This window comes from Diaporthe batatas (assembly GCF_019321695.1).
Source record: "Diaporthe batatas strain CRI 302-4 chromosome Unknown Contig00010, whole genome shotgun sequence".
NCBI classification, from domain to species: Eukaryota; Fungi; Ascomycota; class Sordariomycetes; order Diaporthales; family Diaporthaceae; genus Diaporthe; species Diaporthe batatas.
Genome location: NW_025408557.1, coordinates 651917 through 670906, shown reverse-complemented (window position 1 = coordinate 670906; position 18990 = coordinate 651917). Strand labels below are relative to the sequence as shown.

The following is an 18990-nucleotide window of genomic DNA, read 5'->3' as shown; positions in this document are numbered from 1 at the left end:
GTCCACCTGTAGGTATATATGTACGGCTGGCGGTTCAAGTTGCATACTTTCTCCGGATGCCCCCCCCCCCAACACCCCGTGGCTTTTTTCTTCTTTTTACTTGGCAAACGAATGCTCTTGGCAGCTACATACTGGAACATTGCATGCCGATAGCTTCTGCAGCTGGAGGTCCGCAGCTCGTCTGCAACTAACAACTAGTGCGTCTACATATGTACTCCGACACAGCGACACGGCCTTCTGTTTTTGTGAGCAACTTGAACATCATATCGCGTCGCAATGTGCATGGTCCATTTCATAAAATCCAGCTATCCATAGCCCTCCGTAGACTATTCTGAGAGCTTACTTTGCCCAAATTCGAATGCTTCGGTTGTTTTTCTGGATTGTGTATGAAATTGGAAGATAAGAGACGTCTGAAGAAGAAGAAAGATCAAAGACGTTCAGCTTAGAGCAGCTCCATCTCCAAAGGGAGCCACCTCCTTTAGGAGAAGGCTTTCGCTAGAGAAGCTAGAGTGAGCTGAACTTGAACAGGCTAGAGAGGGCTGAGGCGGCCAGAACGGCCGGGGCTGAAGAGGCCAAAGAGGCTAGGGGGCCCAGAACGAGCTGGAGAGACTAGAGATCGCTAGTACAGGCAGTAAAGAGGCCATAAGAGAGGGCTAGCGAGGCTAGCGAAGGATAGAAAACATTAGTGAGACTGGGGGGCTCCTAGGAGGTGGGGGCGGTGAGGATAGTGAGGTTGTGAATAGTGTCAAGCGGGCTTTCCTAGGTATCAATAAGAACTGACCATGCCAGACATGATAAAGCACAATGCATTGTTCGGCCCAAGTAGACGACCATGTGCAGGCTTTCTTTTTGAGTCCATCGTTAGGACCGATCCCGAATACCCAGCCGGGGCCCATGTACACATGTGATCTGTCTAGCAATGCTCCAAAGCCGTACAATGCTAGCGATTCACAGCAATGGGGACTGACAGGTCACGCACCATTCTTGGGGCGTCGTTGTAAGTATACTCTAGACTATTCCTCTTTCCGAAGCTACACCAGTAGACCGCTACCGCACATCAGTGCGGAATCTGCCAAGGAACCCTTGGGAAGGGTAATTAATCCCTTGTTCACTCCTGCTGCCACCACTCGTGCGATAAAATGGCTGCGGCTGTCGGTCTGTCTCGAGGGTCGAGTTTCATAATCGAGCTGATGAAGTCCTTGTCCTTCTGACAGATCTCGCTGTCCGTAATGCTTTGAAAGGGGGTCCTGATTTCCTTGAGGTTCTCCAACATCCAGATAATAAGTTCCATTACATCCTCGTTGGCGATTCCCTCATACTTGACTGTGAAAGGGCCAAATATCTCGACTTGTCTCCGAAGAACCGCAAATTTGTAATCGTCGATAGGATCCGTGGGGACGTCTGGAGGGTCATAAATGTTGAAGTCACGGCCATAGATGAGGCTGATCAACTGCATTGATGTCAAATTCCAAATGGCACGAGATTTCTCAAAGCCGTACTCACCAGTGTCCCGAAAGCCCAAATGTCCGTTTTGGTGTCCCAGGGCATGTGCATAAGTACCCCCGGACTGGACCACATGGGAGCACCAATAGGCTGGCCGTCTAAAGCGTACTTATGAGTCTCTGGGTACGAGTTGCCCATGTCCGCTAATCGAACATCGGTAAATCGATTGGTCACATCCGAATGTTCATTTACCAGGATGTTGTCGGCTTTAACGTCTAAAGATTTACTGTAATGAGCGAGAGTAGATTCTTCTGCGCTTCCGCCAGCGCGACTTACCTGCATGGACGTAACCTTCGCTATGCATAACGGCCAGAGCTTCTAGCACGCCATGGCAGATGTATTTAAGCTCTGTACGATTTAGCTTCTGCCTGACTGAAGATTGTAGGAGGGTCGATTGTAAGTGGCTGAGAACAATTGTCGTAGGCTCCGCAGGCTCTACTATTTCATCCAGTAGTGGTGGGATATACTTGGATCGCGGTGTAAAGATCTTGAGCACATGGCGCTCATTGGCCACGCGGGGATGGCCCTGTACACTCTTGATAATGACATCTTTGTGGGCTTGATTTCTGGGGGCGGGGGCGTGTTATTATGATGTGCTATAGATGAGCATTGTGGTGCCGTTGGTAGACGGTCAGTACCTGGCGAGTCAGACTGCTTTGTGCAACTGCTTCACGATCATGTATTTGCCAGCTTGTCCGATCAGCACCTGCGCGGTTTGAAAGGAGGCTGCCATGAACAAACAGCCGTGACAGAGGATACCCCAAGTTGGAAGAAGTCGAAGGTCTGTGACAGATCGCCGTGGACGCTGATATGAGTTTCGGCCGGAAAGCTGGGAGGGAGTCACCTGAGCTCACCGTGACATACCTGAATAGGGCAACAAGAGACGAGAAAGACTTGGTCACGATAATGAAGTATGGATGGACATGCGGAAGGTACGACAAGGCACGTCAAAAGGAAGCAGCAGGCTCGTGATACCCCTATCTAGATAATGTTCAACAAGATGATGTTGAAATACCCACTTGTGCACTGTTTTTCTGAGAAGCAAAATGAGCTGTTGCTTCCCCAGAGAAACAACGAGAGGCATCCCTGAAATTCCTGCGCATCTGCGTCGGGCCGTCAGACCCACTGAGGGGCCGTGGGTGTACCACAGCAGGGGTCATCCCCATCGCTCCAGTTTGACAGCCCAGGAGTTCGATTTGGGGACGGAAGGAGCAGACGGGCAGGACGGGCAGAGGACAGACTGTGGAAGGACCACTTGACGTAAGGACGGAAAGTCAATCAAGAGATCAACCAACCTTCCAAGTTGCATCCGATCGTCGCAGAACGGTTTCCATCTCATCTCCATCTCATCTCAGGTGCTCCCCAAGGAACATTGAACAACCCCCCCTCAAGCCAATGGAGCCCGTGGCACCCCTGGGCAGGCTTGACCCTGGCGCACGAGAAAGGGCAACACGAGCACCTCCAAACTTTGACCTTGTCCCACCGACGAGACCGCGTCATTTCTGCAGGTGATAGGCCCGCCGCCCCGGCAGTACGGGAACACCAACTTGTCACCGAGGCACGAGAGGCCTGTAACGTCGCCTGCTCTCTTGCAGTCCTTTCATCTTGCAAGGCCGAGGCCTGTTGCACGTGCTGCCTGGCTAGCGAGATGGACAAACATTGATGCTCCAGCCAACCAACCAGCATGCATGCAGACGCCAAATGATTCCAAAGCGGCTCAATCCCGCAGCCCAACAATCCTGGCAGCCCGGGGGCAGAGTGATCGTCGTACCCTCCCGCTCTCACAAGCCTGGGGGAGGGCGGCGTGGGGGCTTTGCGAGCTGTGTCAGCAATCTCTGCGGCGCAGTGCTGGTGCAGATAGCCGGCAATCATGCCCGAGGCGAAGCTGATAGAGAGATGCAGATGCAGATGCAGCATGCAGATGCATCAGATGGTTTGGTGTGGGGGGTGTTCTATCAGTCAGTCAGTCGTTACAACCACCACCTTCTGCACCTCTGCTGGCTTGCCTTGTCCAGCCTGTGTAACATCAGCCAGGCGCCCCCTCCTCTACTTGCAACATCTGGCACCAACAAGAAGGACGAGATTGGGCTGTCAGCGCCCTCCCCCTCTTGTGTCCCCATGTCACCAACAAAGTCCCCATTTCCTGCAGCACTTGACCAGGCCTGTCGTGACCGGGGGGTTAAGCCCAGCCATGCCGTGTTTTGCGGGGGAGCCCGGAATCTGCCACTCTCAAGTGTTCCCTCTCCTTGTCAGCTTGTCTGATGTGAGAGACCCTGATATCTGCCAGCCTGACAACCTGCCAACCTACTCAGGAACCAACTCCAAGTTCCCGGCTATATCCGCTTCGACAATACGACGTCGTCTTGGGCTCGACTCTGACTTTGATTCACTAAACAGAACACCTCTCTAACCTCTGGCTGTCCTGGCTGTCCTGGCTTTGGGATGTTACCATCTCCCATACAAGCTCGGTCCGGCCTGCATGGGGCCAAGCTGCAATTCTACTATACTCTGAGCCGGAATCCTCCCGCAATCCTGCAATCCGAGCCGGCCAGCCAGCAAGGCCAGCAAGGCCCAGCCAGCCCTCAAGTCCCCCACGGCGAGGAGCAAGGAGCAAGCTGAGCAAGCAAATCAGCGCCCCGCGTTGACGAGAAGCCCGGCATCAATTGATTGCATCCGATGAGCACAACTTGACGTCCCTGTCGTCCCCCGGCCCTGCCTGTTGTTTCCCGGCATTGCCTCTTGTTTGTTCAACATTGAACCACCCCCCCTCCCTTTCTTCCCTCCTCCCGGCGTCCTGCCCTGCGGATCGATACACCAGCCTCTGCTCGATTTCAGATGCTCGGCCTGCGTTCCAAGCTGCACCTGGTCAGGCAGGGACGCAAATCGTCGCCCCGGTTGATATCGGATTCGCCCTGCCTGTTGGATAACGAATACGACCCTGCTACTGCCGCCCCGACCCAGCGCGCTGGATCGACGTCCGCCCCAGAGCCGAGTCACCTTCCCTCTTGGTCCGCCCCACGCCGCCTGGCGTTAGACACGCTGCCAGACCACATCGTGCAAGACGTTGCTATTTTCTGCGGGCCTGATGCCATCCTGGGCTTACGACACACCTGCCGGTCCTTACATCGCGCCCTGGACTCCCCTGACTTTTGGGCCGAGATTGCCCGGCGACGAGTGAGTCTTCCCAGGCCCTCTTTTCCTCTTCTCTCCTTCTCCCCGCTCCTGCCTTCATGCACCTCTTCCTGTACTCGCAAAAACAAAAGTCGCCTCTCTTTGTTAGCCTCTTGCACCCTCGTCCCGGGGGAGGGCTTGGGGCCGAGCTTGGGTCGACGAGCGGGTGAGCCGGGCTTCTGTGCACAGCAGCTCGCACAACCCCTGCCTGCTGCTTCCCCAACTCCCAGGCTTGCAGGCTTGTTAGATTGGGTTTTACACAATGGGACGCCATGTCACATCTAAACACACAGACTGCGACCCCCCAGACCCCCCAGACCCCCTAGACCAGGCTGCTAGGCTAGGCCGACCCGACAGACTGACGCGCTAATATCGCCGTTGCCTTTTAAAGATGGACCCTCCCACCAATGGCACGCCAGGCCGAGACGCCCTCATACAAATGATCAAGGCACAGATGGACAGCGACGACTTCATGACCAGAGACCAGGATGCAAGGAGAGACGCCTTCCTCTGCCTCGCCGTCACTCTTCCCCCGAGGCAGCGGGCCCGCATCAAAGCAACAATGGGCCCGCTCTTGGCAAGGGCACGGATCAAGGGTTCGGGCAGGGGTCCTCCTCCTGAGGCTGCCTCGGATCGCACCTCCGACGACCAACAGGGCCAACGGGGCCAGCAAGGCCAACAGGACCAACCAGACAAAAAAAGTGCTGGCCCACTACCTGATCAAAATGGCAACGACTGCGACGTTGCCGCCGAGATCGAGACGAGACTGGGGCTGATGTCCACCCTTTGTGTCCTTGGATGTCAGTACACTTCTTGCCTGCTCTTGTTTCGCGCCAGACGTTTGGCGCATCCACACCCCACTTTTGTTTTGTTTGGTCTCATCCTGCAGCAGGGATACAGACCCCGTACGCGAATGCACGGTTATCTGAGAACATCACTAACTGTGATCATCAGATTCGGATGTATGCGATGTTGATCTGGGCAGGGCCCTCATGGCCATCAACCCTTGGACCATGAGGGCCAACATTTGGTCCGAGAAGAAGCTGCTGGCGCAGAAACAACTAAGCCTTCAACTGGCATTCACCATGACACTGGGCCTGATCCATCCCTGGAACTGGTCCAACGTCCCTGCTGAAGCACCCGAGTACAAAAGTCTTGCACAGCGCGTGATGGCCGACTACCATGCCCAGGACTTCACATCCTCAAACCAGAGCTTCTGGCTCAGCTGGGAGGGCCTGCACACAAGATCACTGCAGCTCGCCGGCCTGATGGCCTACATACTCAAGACCAGCGGCCTCGAAGACACACCTCGGTCAGATTTGATCCCACTACTTCGTGACACAGCGTCACAATCAAATTCAGACAAAGTTCCCACTCCATCATCATTACCACCAACCCAACTCAAGATACCATTACTGGAGAAAACGAAGGGTGGGCGGCATGGCGGAATAACGGGCCAGTCAAACTCGTGGCAGGAGTGGTATACCTCTCGGGTACGAGACCTGGTCAACACCATCGACCAAGACGACGACGACGAATGGTACGGATATTACGTCTACACGCTGACCAGCACCGAAAACCGCAACCCCATCGGGTCCAAGGACCCAGCCATGGAGAACATCCACTTCAGGCTCGGTAGACCACCACCGCCACCACCAACTCCCACATCAACCACAACAACAACAAAGAAGCGGTCCTCCCCGACCCCACAGCCACCACAGAAACTACCCCTCGAGGCGAGGGACTGCCAGGACGGCATCACGCGCAGCTTCGACCTGGTGGGCACCGTGGCCCCCGCGACGGGCATCGTCAGCCTGCGCAAGAGCTACGTCGGCGCCCACTCGTGGGACTACGAGGGCGTCATGACGCCCCTGGGCATCGTGGGCGAGTGGGGCAAGGAGGAGACGGGGTTCAACGGGTACTTTTGGCTCTGGAGGCGGAGCTGGATGGGCGGCGGCGGCGGCGCTGGTGGTGCTGGTGAGGAGGGGAGGGGCCAGCAGACTTATGCTTATTCTTGATTAATTACCCTGCCTCCGCATTGATTACCCCCACTGAGGCCTGGTGGCTGGTTGGTTTGTTGGTTGGTTGGGTGGGCTGAGCAGAGTTGAGTGGGCTGGGGAGGGGGGGGCGTGAGGCTCGATGTATTCATCTTGAAGTTGGTGAGGAATTTTTCTAGGTTGTGTTATTAGCAGATCAGCGGGCCTCTTGAGGGAATTCTGGACTTTTATCGACAAGGAGGCGAATATCACCATAGCGAAATTGGAACTTTATAGTCTTTTTCTCTTTCTCCCCCCCCCTTTTTTTTTGGGGGGGGGGGGAGCTTTGAGACATGTCACTTGTGCATACATGTTGATGATGGGCAGTTGGGTCAGAGAAAATATGAGGGGACAGACAGCCCCAGGATGGCTCGAAAGACGGGCCAAAGCCGGACCGGCACCCTGACGAGTTTTGCATTCCTTCTCTGGCTCAAGTGTTCCATCACATCCACCGACAGGCATAATCGTTTCCTGGCCGCGACCGAGGACCAACCCGTGAGAGCAGCCAGCAAGAGCCTCAAGGCCGCTCAGTCGGCCGGCATGCCAGGCACGTGGACGAGTTGAAGCATGGATCGGCCCAGCCGTCTTCGCATTCCAGATTGTGAAGAGCTGTATGTTCTCCTACATCATTGGCTTCCCAACCATCATGACTATGGACACTGAACAAGCCATGGTAATGAGGTGGCAGAAAGCGAGAAGATGATCAGAGTATGTATGTATGTATGTATGTATGATGACGGTCTCTCCTTGAACCCTGCTTGGGAAATGGATATGGACGCTGGACAGAGGACAGCCGGGTTCTGAGCCCTTTTTCCTTGGGGTTATTTCTAGCCAACGGCACTGCGCGAACAGACGAGTGTCAACAGAGAACGGACAGCCTTTCATGAAGGCGAGAAAGATCCTGCAGACAGGTTTGTTGTCTGGGGTGAGCTTTTGGCCACCGGTGGACGACGAGGACGAGATTCAGCACCAGGAGAGCCAAATCCACTCACACACTCCCTCATAGAGGTGGGGTGGGATCACTTTTCATCTTATACGGATTACGGACTCGAGTCTGTTACAAAGAACATTTTTTAATAAAAGCAACGCGCAGATACAGATAGCAAAGGAAAAGGAAAAGAAATTACTATGACACCAGCACAACAGGAAAAAGTCCCGCGACAAAGTCTTACCAAATGACAACCCTGGATCTGACACACACGCGCGCCTCGCGACGACTCACCTGCCTGCCATATCGACGAGCTCCAGCCCCAGACAGCGCCAATCACTACTCAATACCGAGGGGAAGGATACACGAGTCGTTCATGCACGCGCAGATCTAAAGTCTGCCGGCAGTTGGGAGCGACGATCCCCACCCACGGCTAGATAGATAAGCATCTTCTTTTGAGGTTCCTAAAAGGGCCGTTTGGGGATGACTCGTCGAGAGGGTACCATTGACTCGCGGCCGGGGTGGAGGGGCGCGGTGGAGCCCGGACCCGTAGTCCAAGGAAGCTTGTCCTTGCGGTCCACAATTCCGGGCCCCCGGTCATCGAGATTCGAGGGCCCCCCTCCGGACCGGGGGGCTGCGGCGGGTATGTCGTGGGTGATAAGCATGTTTCTAGAAGGGGATTGCTTGTGATAATGGATTTCCTGAAGGGCAGGGAAGGGGGAGGAGAGGCTGTCTGTCGTGTTGTTCATACCCGCTCGCTCGCTCGCACGCAGACACAGACGCTGAGGTGGTCAGCCAGCCAGTGAAGCCGACCAACAACACCGTGAGAGACAGGAGAAGCGTGGACGAGAAAGTCAACCAACATCTGCATGACGGGAAACGAGACAAGCACACAACGCAACAACAGGCGGACAGACTTACGTACATACATACATACTTACAGAAACCATGGCCAAGTTCCTCCTTCACACGTTCTACGCCACAGGCCACGTGCTGCCGATGCAGTCGGTGGCCAAGGCGCTGGTGGACCGCGGGCACGAGGTGGTATGGCTGACGAGCCCCGAGCAGGAGGCGCGGGTGCGCGCCACCGGGGCGCGGTTCGTGGCCACGGCGGAGATCGACCGCGCAGACAAGGTCCTGCAAGAGTGCATGGCCGACCCGCCCGACACGCTCGAGGGCATCGTGGATGCGTTTTTTGGCGGGCGGCTCGCGGCGCAGGTGGCGGACCTGCGCAGTGTGCTGAGGAGTGGGTTCAGGCCGGATGTGCTGGTGAATGATGCGTTGCCTTATGGGGCGGCTGTGTTGTGAGTTTTTTCTTTCTTCCTTCTGTTCCTGGTTATCTTGTCGAGGTGGCTCGAAGGGAATATATAACCCGAGACGGGCCTCTCCTCCCGGTCTCAACTGCGTGTTATACATGTGCTGAACCTCATCGATATCACAGGCATGAGTTGGGAGAGGTCCCCGCGTGGGCAACCTTGGGCGTTGTGCCGATGTACTTCAGGGAGCACGCGCCAAAGTCAACCCTCGGGGCGATCCTCAGCCAGCCAGAGCTGATCGCGGACTGTATGAATGCGCAACGGGTCGAGCTCGGCCTCGGGCCCGTCGAGCCGCGCCAGATCCTGCAGTACAGCCCGCAGCTGCACATCCAGGCGTCCAGCCCGGAGCTCGAGTTCGGCCAGGCCCTTCATCCGACCGAGTACGTCGGCCCGCTGGTCAGCCCCCTGAACGGCAAGTCGTCAGCCCTGCCTGACTGGTGGGGAGAGGTGGTCGCCGCCTCGGAGCAGGCAACAGGGAACTTGCGTGTGGTCGGCATCACGCAGGGGACCTTTGCGACAGACCCGTCGAGCCTGCTCCTGCCGGCGATCCGGGCGCTCAGGGACGACGCGAGCCTCTTGCTGGTGGTGCCGTCGCAGCAGGTCGAGGAGATCAGGCAGGCGTTACTCGCGGATGGTGGCAGCAGCGGCAGCCAGTCCCTCCCAGCAAACCTGCGGCTGGCATCGTGGCTCCCGTACGAGGAGCTCCTCCCGCGGTGCGACGTCCTCGTGACCAACGGCGGGTACGGCAGCGTGACGCAGGCGCTGGCACATGGGGTCCCGCTCGTGTGCGCGGGCACCAGCGAGGACAAGAAGGACACGGCGGCGCGGGTGACGCACCTCGGGGCTGGCATCGACCTGATGACGGACTCGCCCTCGACGGAGCAGGTGCGGGACGCCGTCAAGGAGATACTCGGTGACGCGAGGTACGGCGAGGCTGCGGGTGATGCTGGGCGGGCCCTGAACTCTCTGGGCGGGGCGGCGAGGGCGTGCGACTTGCTAGAGGGTCTTGCTGGAGCGAAGTAAAGGGAGACGAATGTGGTGAACTGCGTATGATACCTGAGGTCGAAATAGAGTTTTAGAGTTCGTCCGTGGGGGCCTAGATTTGGTGCTCGATGTCATGTAGACAGGCGTGGGAGGGAGCTTGGACTTTTTACTGCCAAGCAAAGTACTCGGGGAAAACTTTAAGGAGGGAAGGTGCGGGGTGGGCACACGTGGAAGGAAGGACCGACGAAGCAGAGCAATTTTTCTCGTCAAGTTGAACTATTCATCATCCATTCTGCCATCCCAACTTGCTACAGACATTCTAGAAATCTTGGTGCCCAAACCCGAATCCAAAAACCCAAACGCCCATGCCCGTTATGCTCCAAGTAAAACAGCCTCTCTCTCCCCCTTCCCGCCACGACTCGGACTACTCCAACGCCGCCAGGGCCCGCTCCCTGATCAGGTCCTTCTCGCAGTCAAACGACTGCGGGCTCAGATATGTCACCACACGAAGCTGGTTCTTGGCCAGCGCGCAGCCGACATAGTAGTGGGACCCGCACCTGTCGTCGAGCGTCTTCTTTCCACTGTGCAAAGTCCACATATTAGCTAAGAGTACACCGTCACAGCAAGAGGGGATCGACATCTGGGATGACCACTTACAATATATCATGCAGTGCCGCCTCATAGTTGTCGACCTGCGTCATGTCTGCCCTCCTCGTCGAGAAGTATCCGCGCAGGCGAGACAGCACCTCGGTGTCGCTCTTGCAGAAGTACGTTGGCGACACGTACATCTTGGCCGAGACGGGCTTCCCGGCACCAAGGGTGTAGTAGAATCCCGGGCTGGCACGGCCGGGCGCATCCTCAGGCAGCTGGTCAGGTGCGTCCGCCAGGAATGCAAGCCAGAAATCCTTCATGTCCGCGAGCGCCTGCTCGCCGAGACCATCCTCGCTCAGCCGCCCGCCCATCGTCAGGCAGTCCATCATGTACTCAAGGCTCGTGTGCCGCGCCCGGATGTACAACTTGACCCGCGCCCTCGACGGCTCCAGGCAGTCGATGGAGAGGATGCCCGTCTCGAAACCCCAGCGCGCTGTGCCCTCGTCCAGGTACTGCAGCAGCGGCTCGCACCCCAGGGACTCGTACTGCGCCTTGGGGAGGCTGCGGATGGCGCGCTGGACGAGCTCAAGGTTGCTGATGCCCATCTCGAGGGCCTTGAGGCCCGGGTAGATGTACATCTTCATCACAGGCCCCGTCTTCTCGATGTCCAGGGCGACCACAACCCCAGCCTTGGGCGTTGTCTCCTCGATGAACACCTCGGCTGTCTTTTCACGCTTCATATCCCGCGATGGCAGGATCGCCTTGGTGAAGTGGTCGTACCACTCCAGGTCCAGCCCGGGAACCATGCCCTGGTCCCTGAGCCTCTGGATCCAGGCGTCTGTCGCGAAAGAGTTGAGCGGGTCCAAATCTGTACCGGCGTGCGGGCCGATGCACTCGAACGAGTACCTGACGGTGCCGTTGTTGCCATTCCCCCACTCCCACGAGAAGTCGATTGGTGTTGAGTCCGGAGTACCTGGGCTTCTCCATCCCCGGACGTTGCCTTGTGCGTCGGGGGCCTTGCCCAGCTCTGGTGCGACGAAGAGGGCATAGAAGATCAGTTCTTTGTACTGCTCCGTTGCGCTGTACCCGGCCCTCTGGATGAGCTTGGCGAACATTCGACCTGTCCGGTCCCACCAGTACTGTGTGTCCTCATTTCGGAACTGGATGGTGGCATTCACCGTCTCCCATGGCTGGGGGGTGTCTAGGTCCAATGGTCTCTTGATGCTGATGACCTTGGTGTGGTGCTCTTGCTCGAGCTCCGTCTTGTCCTTTGGCAGGGCCAAGGCCGCGGGCACACGACTGATGACTTGCATCCTGGATGACGGGAGATATATACAGCAACAGACTAAAGGTTCCTTGTTGGTTCTGGTATTTTGGAACGAAAAGTGGGAAACTTGGAGAGAATGGAATAGAGACGGGACTGGAAGTCATCGAGAAGGGCGCGAGATCGTCCATGTCTCTAATACTCGCTCCCACTATGTCCGTTCACAGTCCCTCCTGACCCACCGTGGCCCTCATTTTGATAAAGGGAACCTACCATACTGACTGACTCTGACAGAGAACAGACCCAGGCCATGATGGCGATCCATTGCTTTCGAGCCCGACGAGGCGGGTAAACTCCTTCGCCCATTGGTCGTGCCTGTTGAGTATGCTGGAGTCCTCCAAGGATCTTCAGGCCCTTCTCTCAGAGGGGCAAGTCTTCGAAACGGGAAGGATGTGGCGATCCACCCACACGGGCGAGCCCCTCGTCAAAGGTGGGCCATGATCTTGTTCGACGCATGGGGCAGCCGTATTGGGTCACAGTTGGTCAACAAGCTGGGGGTAAGCCCTGCGATGAGATGACCGTGGTACGGGCACTAGGTTGGACTCCAGCATCATCCGTCTACGCTATCAAATCGCAAGGCCCTTGCTTCTTGTGCCGAAAAGAGATGTCAGGCCGATTATTGGGAGGCTTCCATCTTCTCATGGCCCTGATTTCCTCTCTCTATGCGCCGAGATGCACCCGGCCTCCCTCTATATCCACCGAGATACACCCGGTCATCCAGGCTTTATGGCTTATGGCCGAGATCCAGTTGCCCAGGTGATTACGACTCGAGACTTTCCACATTGATACATCAACTGTGTAGTGTAAGTATGTGGCTAGCGATATATTGGGATGGGTAATAAATTGACAGCTCTTCTGGAAGGTACATCCGATATCCGGACTCGCCTGGTATACAGCCAGCGTTTTCCGCACTCGGCTGGGTATGCCGGACCAGCGAGGTTGCAAGGCTCGAACTTCCAGAAGCATTAGATAACGGCCAAGGAGATCTAAAGTTTCGCAGACAGATCCGACCGTGCGATGACGGCTGGGCTGACGTCGTACCGGATTGGCCTCAAACGCGTGGGTACCCTCCATCCGGGCATGCCCTGGCCCACCACGTTTCGAGGTGGTACCGTGATAAGGAAAGCTTAAGACTGCAAACAACTCTTGTCAATCAGTGTATTTCTTTGTTGTCATGCTAGCCATCACCGTTATAGCGGGCCATCGATACGATCTCATATCGCGGCTGGTGGACCGAGTCATACCTGTCCCCACGGGGAGGAGGCTCAAGGGTTCAAAAGTTCGAGGACCCGCCCAGTCACAGGCAGGACCCTCTTTATCCCTCCAGCCTTTATCACCTGCCCAAAACCAATTTACAAGGCTGAATCAGCTCTTCCTCGGTATCGGAAGCTGAGGGCCCTCCAGATAAGCAGGGTCAACAAGAACAGAATCGGTGAGATGACTCGCGGCGCTCTTTGGGCTCTCGTGTGACAGAGAGGCAACGGCGCAAAATGGAAAAGATGTACGCCGTCAACTCATGTACTCGATGGCCATCATTCGAAAGCGTTTCGTTGAAAATATCGGGCACGGTGAGGACCCACCACTCGGTGTCTGCGGGAGTTCCCCTTCGTACTTGTACACAAGGGACGCATGCTTGCCCTCTAGGGACAACTGCCTATCATATTGGGGTGATTACAGGACATGATAATTGGGGGTAAGAGATAGACGTGCGTGTTAATGCTGTCTCGGAGTAAGGGAACTGTAACCCGACAACTGATCGCCACTTGCGCTCTCATCCTCATGCTCACTCTCCTCTCTGGTGAACAAGCGTGAGTGAAAACACCGAAGATGGAGCACCTCACAGGAATCGGGGGGATGTTATCGCTAAAGAGTGTCCCTCTGTACTGCCTGGCTGTAAGTCTTCACCTCTGCCTGGGTGTATTTACAGGACGACCCAATGCTAACATGAAACTCCTGATGAAAAGGCGATACTGCTGTTCGCGACCGGCAAGGTGTTCTATAACCTCTTCCTACACCCGCTCAGGAAGTACCCGGGGCCCTTCTGGGCCGGGTCGACGAGGGCCTACTACCTCTGGTACGACGTCCGCGGGCACAGCCACTGGAAGGTGAACGAGTGGCACCAGAAGTACGGGCCGGTGATCAGGATCGCCCCGGATGAGCTCTCATGTACGTACAAGCCAGCCAGCCAGCCAGCCAGCCGCTGTGGGAGGGTTTTCTCATGGAGATTTTTGTCACCAGTGGACGGACGCTCGTTGGTGTATCTGCTGTTTCGAGGATTCACTAGCTCACCAGCAAAACAGACACAGACAGCCGCGCCTGGCCGGCCATCTACGGGTTCCCGAACAAGGAGGGCACGGGCAACTTCGAGAAGGACCCGCAGTGGTGGAACAAGACCGTCACGGGCGTCGTCAACATCCTCGACGCCGACGACGCGGGCCACCGCCGCATGCGGCGCCTGCAGAACCCGGCCTTCAGCGACAAGGCGCTGCGCGCGCAGGAGTCTGTCATCTGCGGGTATGCGTCGCTGCTGGTTCACAAGCTGCATGGTCTGTGCAGTGGCGGCGGCAGTGCCGTGGTGGACATGACGTCCTGGTATAATTTTACTACCTTTGGTATGTTTTCATGATATTTCTGTCTTTTTGGGGGGATGTTACCTCTCTGCGGGTGGAAAGATCTGTTTGATGGCGACGGACTGGGGAAGGCTGCATGAGCCATGAGCAAATGATATCCCCCCAACTCACTCACCTCTGTGTTCACACCCGCACAGGTGAGATGCTAACCTCGACACACACAACCAGATATCATCGGCGACTTGGCCTTCGGCGAGCCCTTCTACTGCCTGCAGAATGCAGAATGGCACTGGTGGCTCCAGGCCGTGTTCGACATCTTCAAGGCGGGCACGATGCTCCGGGCGGCGCGCCGCTTCCCCGAGCCGCTGGCGACGCTGCTGTGCCTCTTCATCCCGCGGCAGCTGATCCAGACGCGCAAGGAGCAGTTCGCGTTCGGCATGCAGAGGGTCGACAAGAGGCTGCAGCAGACGACCGACAGGCCTGACTTCAGTGAGCCTTCTCTTCTTTCCTCCCGCCCTACCCCCCAAACCACCAACCGGCTTGTCCACCTTGCCCTCTCACCTACTTACTTCCTGCCCTCCACTTCCTGCACCATGGAGAAAAACGAAAAAGCCCTCAATACGCCTGCCTGGTTGCTAACACCCCCACCACCAAAGTGTCATACATCCTCAACGCAGAAGGCGAAAAGGGCATGACCCTAGAGGAGACGTACACGGCCGCGCAGGTCCTGATCGTAGCAGGCAGCGAGACGTCGGCCACGGCGCTGTGCGGGTCGACGTACCTGCTGCTGTCGAACCCGGACGCGCTGGCCCGGCTCACGGCGGAGGTCCGGGGCGCCTTCAAGACCGGCGCCGAGATCCTGCCCCACGCCACGGCGGCGCTGCCGTACCTCAACGCCGTCGTCGAGGAGGCCCTGCGGCTGTGCCCGCCCGGCCCGGGCACGTTCCCCCGGCGCGTCCCCGAGGGCGGGCGCGTCGTCTGCGACCGGTTCGTTCCGGGTGGCGTGGCCGTCGGCGTGCACCAGGTGGCGACGCACCGGGACCCGAGGAACTTTGTCAGGCCGCTTGAGTTCAGGCCCGAGAGGTGGCTTGGGGACCCCGAGTTCGAGGGGGATAACCGGGCTTGTTTCCGTGAGTAGTTGTTGTTGTCTTGCCTTCGTCTCCCCCCCCCCCCTCCCCACTCCCTATATCTTGACATATTTCATGGCTGATCTCCGACAAACAAACAAAAGACCCCTTCTCGTTTGGACCTAGGAATTGCATCGGGAAGAAGTAAGTTCGCGGCCGAAACCCGCCCCCAACACGCCCCAACCCCCCAAACCCAGCTACCCACTTCTTCCCAGCCGAGATCCCATCCGTCCCGCTAACCCCCAGCCAACAGCCTGGCGTACGCCGAGACCAGGACCGTCCTGGCGAGGATGTTCTGGCACTTCGACATGGCGCTGCACCCGGAGAGCGCCGGCTGGCTGGACAGGCAGAAGACGTACACGACGTGGCAGAAGGACGAGATGAAGGTCGAGATCAGGCCGCGCGCTGCTGCGGCGTAGGTCAGGAGAAGGGGCCGTACCTGCCTACCTACCTACCTACCTACCTACCTACCTGCCCTGGCTGAGGCTTGCCTCTGTCCTACTCTTGTCAACCAGTGTAGACCGGGGCGGGGGGGAGAGGTCTTCTCATGTGCTTGCTTGCTCGACTTGAGCGGGGCGTTTTGAGTGAGGAGGACAGCGGCCGGGTGTAAATCTGTCCCCGCGCTTCGGTCGTCGTCTTTTCCTCGTTCGTTCTTGGGGCACGGTTGAGCGGTATACACACTCGCTCGGGACCTGTGTGTGATGTGGTTGTGTCGTCTCCCTGCTCTGCCCGTACCCCTCCCCCTCCCCCCGGGCCCGCCCACATCAGCACATCGGGCATCTGGTACCTGGTTCGAGCGTCACGTCTCGGGTCGCGCGGCCTGGAGGGTATATAAAATCAGATTCATGAATAATATAAACATGGAATCCCCAAAAGAATTTTCGTCAGAAGTATCCCGAGTCCTAAGTCCGAGTCCCTGGTATCCCATCGCATTTCCCAAAAAAAACCAACAGAGGTCACCCAGCTCGTGAAACCAGAATGTTGTCGTCGAAATGCCCCCTCTTGGAATTTCCGTAGAAAGACCAGCCATCTGTCTAAGAAACCAATAAGAAGAAACTACTATAAGCGCCGGGGCATCAGTGATTGGTGTCTCCAACTCCACAAACGCCTTGCGGAGGTGAGAAATCGTCCAAACATGGTCGTCAGTCAATATCACTTTCATATAAGCGCCAAGGCGCCCGTGAGCCTCAGTGCCGTGGGCGGCGTGGTCCCCCTTCCCGCTCACTTCCCTCCTCAGCCCTTGTCCTTTCAATGGCTGTACCCATAACTATGCGGCGTCGGATGGCTCGGATAGTTACCACCGCGACCCTTGGCATAGTCTGCCGGGTTATACGGGGCATACGCGTTCTGCGCCTGCGCCGATTTCGAATCGCGCCTCTTGACGGCGTCCGCCCCGGCGCTGTGCTCCTCGGGCGTCTCCTTGTGCGTCGCCAGCTCGGACGCGAAGCCCTGGTGCTCCAGGCCCGGCGACTGGAACCCGCCGCCGCCGGAGACGTCGGACGACACGGACGTGGGCCTGGAGGTGTTGGCCTGCGAGGCGGCCTGGCTCTGGGACCAGCGCCAGTCGCCGGCGGGCTGGGGCGACGTGCGCGACGAGGAGTGGACCGAGGCCATGTCCGAGTTGTTGTAGGTGGGGGACGGCTGCGGGGGCTGCAGCCGCGGTGAGGCCTGGGGGTACGAGAAGTCGCCGGGCATCTCGACCGGGAAGCTGTTGGTGCCGGGCTGCGGCTGCTGCTGGGCGGGGAGCTCTGCGTGTGTCGGCTGCGCAAATGCTGGGTGGAGGTGTGCTGGTGGTGGACTTCCATACGGGGCAGACCAGTGTGGGTTTTGCTGCATGGGTGTGCCGCTCTTCTGGTACTGGTGCGAAGCCGGTCGGGGGATCTGGTACGGCGTGGGTGGCGGTGACATGGAGCCGGGCTGGTGATACATGGAGGTGGGAGAGGGCCTAGGGGACACCTGGGCGTCTGGTACCGTCACGGTCCGGTCGTTGGGGTTGATGGTCTTGAGCTTGCCGTCCTCGATCATGGCGTGCAGCACCCCGGCGTCGAGAAGTTCGGCCTTCTTGATTATCCGCGAAACCATCTCCTTGGAAGCAGCCTTCATCTGCGCCTTGACAAACGACATGACCGCTACATTACACTTGATCTCGACGTCATCGCGAAGGTAGAGCCCGTCGCTAGGGGCGCCCAGGGAGGCCAGGCCGATCTCAGGCTGCTCGGGGGGCTCAACACCAGGCTGGTTGCCGGAGATTCGATACTTGTTCCTCAGGTCGACGTTCATGGGGGCGTAGATGTGAGTCTGCAGGCCCCACGGCATGTCGTGGAAGCAACCGTTGAAGGAGATTTTGCCGGAGCCCATCTTGCCGAGGCCTGGGACATACTGGATCCTCTGGTTGATCTCATACCAGGTGCTGTAGTACTCATCCGAGGCAGCTTTCTGGGGCGCCTTGATGGGCTTGTGGTCGAGGACCAGGGGATTCAGGGTGATGACCTCTGAATGGCTGTGAAGGATGTCGATGGCGAGCTGGCGCGGGATGAACCCCGGGATCGGAGTGACGATTGTGTAGGCCTCCTTCTTGCGCAGCATGCTAGACATTGTGAGCGATGGTCAGGTGCCTGGCGGCGCGGCGCGGCGGGTACGGGTTGGGAGGTTGTAGGGCTGAGACAAGATGGACGTTGGAGGAGGCAGGCGGCGGGGGTCGGCGAGGAGATAAATCACATGCGGCTGGGTCACGGCTGAAATGGAACCACAAGGTGGAGGACTAACATTTGTCTTAAGATTGGCAGGACGGGAGAGGGAATCGAATCCTCCACCAATTTAGGCTTTTGGCCTTTTGGCGCAAGACCCCTGAAACTTGGACCTGGTCGACGTCGTGGCTGGGAGGCCGGGTCGGTTGGTGCTAGTCGAGGGCCGTTTCTGGGCACGAGGCTTGCTTGGTCGTGCTGGGCGGCGGGGGAGATGGTGTGTTGGAAACCTTGCAGAAGAATATGAAAGGTTGGGCTGTTGTTGGAGGAGCGAGGCGAGATCAAGTAGGCAGGCGGTAGGCAGACTGTTCGTCAGGCCGGGAGTGACGGTACGAGGGAGGGGCAAATGGTCGAGTCGAGCGAAACCAGTCAAGCGGCCGCCGTGATTACGCTCTGGGCATGACGAAAGGGCGAGAGGGCGAGCGGGCCGGGGGCAATGTGCGCGCAGAGGAATGTGATTACGCGTGTAAACGGCACAGCAAGGAGCTTTGTGGGTTGTGGTTGTGGGTTATGAGTTGTGAGTCGTCGTTGGTTTGGTTTTCTGGGTCCTGTTGGTTGCAGTCTATTGATTGTTGGAGGGGTGGGGGAGGGGAGGGATGCGCCCGAGGTGTGGTAAGTACACAATCAGGAAGGAGCAGCAGCACTTTGGCAGGATTGGGGCCCCATAACATGCGTGCCATGCGCCTTATTAACTTG

At 57.6% G+C, this 18990-nt stretch overlaps 6 protein-coding genes across 6 annotated transcripts; 3 read left to right on the top strand and 3 right to left on the bottom strand.

Annotated features, from left to right (window-relative positions):
- Positions 1-34: 34 nt before the first annotated feature.
- On the bottom strand, positions 35-2236 carry KVR01_008576 (uncharacterized protein; the record flags this gene model as incomplete). Its single annotated transcript, XM_044787732.1, has 5 exons — positions 35-89; positions 1113-1450; positions 1561-1718; positions 1795-2069; positions 2169-2236. 5 exons carry the CDS (start codon positions 2234-2236, stop codon positions 35-37), a joined length of 894 nt encoding a protein of 297 aa, XP_044642343.1.
- A 1345-nt stretch (positions 2237-3581) lies between these two features.
- Positions 3582-6954, top strand: KVR01_008766 (uncharacterized protein). Its single transcript, XM_044790291.1, has 3 exons — positions 3582-4677; positions 5066-5474; positions 5629-6954. Exons 1-3 carry the CDS (start codon positions 4339-4341, stop codon positions 6690-6692), a joined length of 1812 nt encoding a protein of 603 aa, XP_044642533.1. The 5' UTR covers positions 3582-4338; the 3' UTR covers positions 6693-6954.
- Positions 6955-8586: 1632 nt separating this feature from the next.
- On the top strand, positions 8587-9977 carry KVR01_008413 (uncharacterized protein; the record flags this gene model as incomplete). The annotated part of the gene is made up of 2 exons (XM_044792491.1): positions 8587-8888; positions 9080-9977. 2 exons carry the CDS (start codon positions 8587-8589, stop codon positions 9975-9977), a joined length of 1200 nt encoding a protein of 399 aa, XP_044642180.1.
- A 203-nt stretch (positions 9978-10180) lies between these two features.
- Positions 10181-18888, top strand: KVR01_008812 (uncharacterized protein). Its single transcript, XM_044784253.1, has 10 exons — positions 10181-10547; positions 10610-12008; positions 12095-12656; positions 12716-13746; positions 13818-14019; positions 14154-14465; positions 14652-14912; positions 15080-15553; positions 15655-15694; positions 15804-18888. Exons 4-10 carry the CDS (start codon positions 13681-13683, stop codon positions 15967-15969), a joined length of 1521 nt encoding a protein of 506 aa, XP_044642579.1. The 5' UTR covers positions 10181-10547; positions 10610-12008; positions 12095-12656; positions 12716-13680; the 3' UTR covers positions 15970-18888.
- KVR01_008562 (uncharacterized protein) lies at positions 10363-11842 on the bottom strand (the record flags this gene model as incomplete). The annotated part of the gene is made up of 2 exons (XM_044791603.1): positions 10363-10519; positions 10596-11842. 2 exons carry the CDS (start codon positions 11840-11842, stop codon positions 10363-10365), a joined length of 1404 nt encoding a protein of 467 aa, XP_044642329.1.
- KVR01_008713 (uncharacterized protein) lies at positions 16799-18145 on the bottom strand (the record flags this gene model as incomplete). Its single annotated transcript, XM_044782391.1, has 1 exon — positions 16799-18145. One exon carries the CDS (start codon positions 18143-18145, stop codon positions 16799-16801), a length of 1347 nt encoding a protein of 448 aa, XP_044642480.1.
- Positions 18889-18990: the final 102 nt, after the last annotated feature.